General features: G+C 39.1%; 1 protein-coding gene across 1 annotated transcript in view; it reads right to left on the reverse strand.

Moving 5' to 3' along the window:
- Window positions 1-5,774, reverse strand: part of lama2 (laminin, alpha 2) — a 224,905-nt gene extending 219,131 nt beyond the window's left edge. Inside the window, exons 1-3 of the mRNA XM_036147259.1 lie at window positions 5,622-5,774; window positions 4,920-5,089; window positions 4,054-4,295 (exon numbers count right to left, since the gene is read on the reverse strand). Of these exons, the coding sequence (XP_036003152.1) occupies window positions 4,054-4,132 (79 nt within the window). The 5' untranslated portion in view covers window positions 4,133-4,295; window positions 4,920-5,089; window positions 5,622-5,774. The remainder of the gene's footprint in view (window positions 1-4,053; window positions 4,296-4,919; window positions 5,090-5,621) is intronic.
- Window positions 5,775-6,000: the final 226 nt, after the last annotated feature.

Raw genomic sequence — 6,000 nt, forward strand, 5'->3', positions numbered from 1 at the left:
ATGGTCATTCCAAAAAAAGTAAAAAACAAAGCAACTGGACTTGTTTTCCGTAGTTGAAGACGTTTCGCTTCCTCTCCAGGAAGCTTTCTCAATTCAAAAAGTCTGGAGTAATGTGGAGTACCAAGCTTTATACTACTGTCCAAACAAAGGCCTTGTAATGGCTTAGATACCATGCAAATACAACAGAAACAGGTCCACCCCTTAGTAATGGACGGTTGTTAAAGTCATTAAGCCAGCAGATTGAACCAGATTGACTTTTTGAGAAAGCTTCCTGGAGAAGAAACGAAACGTCTTCAACTACGGAAAACGAGTCCAGTTGCTTTGTTTTTTACTTTTTTTGGAATCACATAAAAATAGCACTGAGCTACTACTACTATCACCCTACTACCGGGGAGTGGTGGCCTAGTGGTTACAGCAGCGTTGCTTGCACTCTGAGAAGGTTGCAAGTACCCAGTTTGATCCCTGCAGACTCCCACTGTGGGTCCCTGAGCAAGACCCATAGCCCCAGATTGCTCCCTGGATGCAGTGATAGCTGCCCACTGCTCCCTCAAGGATGGGTTGCAGAAGACAAATTTCATTGGAATGTACAATGTACAAAGACAAACATATTTCTTCTTCTACTACTACCCTAACCAACTAGGGAAAAAAGTATTGCTCACAAAATCTGTTTCAGAATGATGTTTAACACATGCCAGTGGTACAAAACCTATTGAACCTTAAGACAACTCAAGAGGCCAAGTGCCTCTTGATGTCTATTCTGTACACAGACCTCAGCACCATGACAGTGGTCTGACGTTTTCTCCCACAAATCCATTTGACATGGACATTTATACATGTGGAACCCAGACTGTTCCGAGCTTTTCTGAAAACTAAAGAGAAATCCTACTTAATATTAGCCAATTTCTACAACAGTCTGATTCTTCATTGGTAAAAACCACTTGAGGATCACAATTAGAATTTGTTTCCATGTTTAAAACAAAATGTCAAATTAGAGTTATATATGCTACATTTGTCAATATGTTTAAGTGTTATGAAATACAAAACAGTACTTGTAATAATATTTGACTTCTTTTGTTAGGCAAGCTATTTTTTTATGTTTATTAGCCTTTTTTCCCCTGTGTCTCAGCTGTCAATCTAATTTTAAACCAGGCTTTGTTGCTCATTTTTCATTGTTGACAATGTCATGACCCAAATACCCACAAATACACACACAGCAAATAAAAAAAAAAAGCAGTCATTCTCTCTGGTGCATTTCAAGGCATGATTTGTTGCCCAAGTAGATTAATCAATTTAAGTCTCATTCCCTAGTCATTGGAGTTTAATAAAATCTTTTAGGATTTCATTTATCTTGTTAGTTTTTTCAACTGTACAATTTTTTTGGTTTTATTTCACACAGAAGTGTGTACTGAAGAAACTCCTGATAGTGGGTAACTGTTTGTTGAGTTCTGAGCATTTTTGTTTTGAGTAAGAAATGCGTCCATTGGTCTAACAGCTGTTTAGAAAAAGATGCATTCAAATCACAACAGACAGTAATCATATCTATTGCTAGCTTTAAAAAGACAGTGCCAAGAGACTATTTTTACTGCAAGCACATTTCATAAGTGACAAAACTGGAAATATCTGGACCTATAGCCAAATATTTAAAGCTGGAGTTAATCTGAATTAAAGGTTGGTGATTTGATCTGCAGCCCCTACACCATCAAACTGTCCAACAGAAAATTTACAAAGAGCTTTGCAAGCAAATGTATACCCGTGTCGTACGGATTTACTCAAATGCAACGTATGCGTTTCCTAAATTTCATAATTCGTACCAGTCATCGGGATTCTGTGCAGACACAAAAATAAAGTTGGGATGTTTACTTCTTTCTACATTTGGGTAATGATCAACTCAGGGACGACAAAAACTACATTTACATCCTGTTGAGAATCCCTATTATTTCTTCTTTTAAGATCTCTTTCTTCTCTTCTGATTCTACAGTTGTCAATTCAGCACATTTTCACCCACTATTAGATTGTAGTCAAAACATATGAGTGGAGTGAATGCTACTCGTCAAATACTCGATGCAATCTGCTGGATTTCCTTAGACAGGAAACTTTTTGACCAATCTGTCTGTATGATTTGATTTAAATTGACTTTGTAAAGTGCCTTGAGATGACGTGTTGGTACAGTACAAGTAAAATTGAATAGTTTGTATGACCCAAAGATAATATTAATATGGACAAATGTCACAGGAATTGCCCATTAAGGACTAAGGAAGGACTCCACTTATGCCAAGACGTCTAAGCTGCTGCCATTGAGTAAAGGCTACAAATCAAGACAAAAAAACAATAACTGCCCCCCCAACACACACACACACACACACACACACCATTTGCTGCTCTAAATCATATGACTGCTCTAAAAATACCAACTGCCCAACAACACAATTCTATTATACCACCATCAATTTTTAAGTAAACAAATGCCCATCTATTTCCTTTTGGCTACATCACATATTTTTGGAATACATGTCTGTTAACTTGGCTATTATGCAAATACAGTTATATAGTTTTCATATTTACTCTCATTACCAACTGAAATTATTCCTAGTCATACTGGTAGTAAAATCCACAGGCAAGTGTATATGCAGACACCATTTATACAGCGTCTATATGTATACAATATTTATTCCTCTTGCTGTTGCCCTAACCTTAAACTCACACATAATATCATTATTATTGCATCTATGGAGCCATGAACCTAATCTTGAAGCAGTTGTCTGAATTGGACTAAAATCTATTGTTATGAATAATATAATACCAACACTTAATCTCAGGCTACTCTCTGCATATGCTCTGATTCACTACTACAGACCTGGTGAATGCTCAAAGCGGCGTGAAAGTCTGGCTTTCTGATTATTTCACTCAAGGGTCTTCCCAAACTCTGTATAGCACATTTCATTTTCATTCTCTGATGTTGAGAAGAAGAAAAAAAACAAACCAAAAAAATTTACATATCAGCACAAAATTGTACATCATTTTGCCCAATGCACACATTCTCTATAACAGGTCATCACAAGCACCACATATACTTCATACATGACACAGGACCTGCTATTTCACTTAATCTGCTTTGTTTCTTTAAATTAAGACTTCCATAAAAGGCATTTATTTTAGGGTTAGGGTAATGTACAAGTAGCTTCAGAACAAACCCTTAATTTTCATCATCAACGGCACATAAATGAGTGTGTCAAAAAAGCACTGTATTTAAAATAAAAATGCTCCAGTTGAATGTGCCAGTTTATGGTGCATTTAAGGACAACCTTTAGCAGCCACAGCCTGATCAGATACTGCAAAACAACATATAAACATTAAAATCACAATTTAAAAAATGAAAGTTAAATAGATAAATCTCATATAGACACAGCATTTTTTGGCAATTTTAGTCCAGTTTCTGATATCATTAAGACCACTTTGTCTCACAATGACCCAAAAAAAATTAACAATCCAATATTTAACAAACACCACAACTGGGAATGGGTAAATCACATTACCAAAAAGTTAAACTAGCACTGATACAGTAAGATTGATAGTTTTGTCAACTGCTGTCAAAAGCACCCAAATGGCATTTTTTCTGCCTCATATCAGCGCAGTGGCTTTAAAAGGTCATGGTGTAGAAAAGTCGGAGCACTCAGCATAATTTATGGCTTTGGAAACACCATCCATCCATAATCTCTGACCCGCTTTGTTTCCCCCGCGCCAGCGCAGAGCAAACCAGAAGGCCAAAACCTCTCTGCGTGTGCGTCTTTCTCACATGTGGGCTTGTGTTTATTGATGACGCCAGTTTCATCTGAGCCAATTTAAAAAACACGCAAACGGAGGGGGGAAAAACAAAACAGAGCAGTGGACAACTTTGTGTCTGTTTTTAAACTGCGAAGTAAAGGTGAAGTTTGGTGGCATGAACTAGGACCTTTCTGAACGACAAGCGGCTCTGGATGTCACTCTGCTTTACCAACTCTTACAACGGCGGCGCGTCTTGGCGCATCGATCAGCTATCGGTCACTGGTGACTCACCTCTCTGCTGGGCACGGCAGCACTGCCATAGCAGCGCGTCGATAAGCGCCAGTAGGAAAAGAAGAAGCAGTCGATCCATCTCTCTGTGTGGTTTGATGCCTGCTGCGCGCTGCGGAGTGCGCGCTGTCCTCTCCGGCGCTTCGGTGTTGAATGACCGAGAAAAGTTTCACACAAGTTGAGCCAAACTTTTCCCGCAGGCCTCCTCCTTCTCCTCCTCCTCTTCTTCCTTTTCTCTCCTCCTCCTTCAAAGAAAGCGCAGAGAGAGAGAGAGAGAGAGAGAGATTTATAAAGATGGATAGATGTGAAGATAAAAAAAAGTACTCAAGGTAAGATAGGCTCTGTAACACGACATCTGAAAGGGTCCTAAAATGTCCATCAGTGCTTTTGCTGAAGTAGAGCTCGCTGATAAAAGCATCAATGCTACAAAACATGAAATATTACATGAACTCTGTTTTTGTTAACACGGAACAAATAATGGGGGAGGAAAGTAGAGTAGATGTGGAAAATATGTAGTTTGTGCACAAAATACAGATTTTGTCTATTCTGAAAGTGGGTGAAGTTTCTGTCCAACAGGGTCCTCTCAGCTACTTACACCACTGCTCTATGGCTCCTCCTGCTGCTATGGGCAGGTCACCACACTCTGGGGCAAAAGCATGGACGCCCACTAAAGCAGAACTGGATGTTGCTGAGAAATGTAACGTGAAGGAAAACAACAGAGTGGTCTAATTCTGCTTACTGGCATACAGCATAATTTGTACCAACAAATGCAGCTCAAAATAGAGAAATTCCAAACAGCCTACGCATAACTAGGATGCATTCCTACACCAAAAGTGAATTCAAGTCTTTAAAAGTAAATGTCTATTCACCTGGCCAACAGAATGCGTTGGAGACACAACAGTGACACTGTCAACAATAGGGGTTTAACTGATATATCTCTGCATTTCTTGAGTAAGCTTGTAGGTCCTTCAGCGTTTGAGGTGAGATGTTCCGTCATCTTCAAGTCTGTAGTTGGAGGAGCAATTTCTTCTGCCATCATCTGTTGGTGGAGCAGAAGCATCAGAGCCAGTCACTTAAAACAGCCAAACAAGCTGGTAAAAACGATTGGTTTTATTGTGAAAGGCTTTCAAGGCAATTAATCCCAGCAAAATGGTTCACAAAATACAAGTCAATTATGGAAAACATTGAGCACTCTCTTTGTAACAGTAATCTAACAACAGTGCCTTCTGTGGCAAGTTTCTTCAGATTCATGCACCTTCAGGAGATCCTTTCTGTCCAGAGCTTTACCACTGATAACTATTTAAGGAACCTAAGGTGCCCACAGTTAGCTTCCAATTAGCAAGACTTTTCTGCAGTCCTTCAAATTTGTTGTAACCAGTAGTTCTTTTGGCTTTCTGAAGATCTTTCCCAGTTCAGATTTCAGGTAGATTGTATTCATGATCAGTCCGGCCTCTTTCTCTGACCACGACAGCATCAGTGTGGCTTGCTGAGGTGACCAAAATACAGGCAGATATGGCAAGAGCAGAGTTGATGCAAATTAAGAGGGTTTGATGATGGAAATTAAAACTTACCAAAAGTCTGAAAACCAGTTTCCAAATTCCAACATTCCAAACATAAAATCAACTGAAGATGCATCCAACAGGAAAGAGTTGAGCAAACCACATGGTACGAGGAGGACTTAGCACTGAGTGAACGAAAGGGAGTTGGTGACTGAGAGTGGAAACAGGTGAAATGAATTACTGCTGAGCCTGATGCTAAAAAACAACTGAGGGAATTTAATGGGAAGTAACAGAAACCAGAAAATGACACAACAGCTAAGCAGAATACAACTCAACAAAAGCATCACTCAGAATACCAAACCATGAAACCAAACTATGAACAAGGCCGTACATAAACTGAACAAACAGAAAAAAAACCAGGAAGTAAAGGAAACACAGAGCAGAATAGAAT

This window comes from Fundulus heteroclitus, chromosome 15 (assembly GCF_011125445.2).
Source record: "Fundulus heteroclitus isolate FHET01 chromosome 15, MU-UCD_Fhet_4.1, whole genome shotgun sequence".
Classification (NCBI taxonomy): Eukaryota; Metazoa; Chordata; class Actinopteri; order Cyprinodontiformes; family Fundulidae; genus Fundulus; species Fundulus heteroclitus.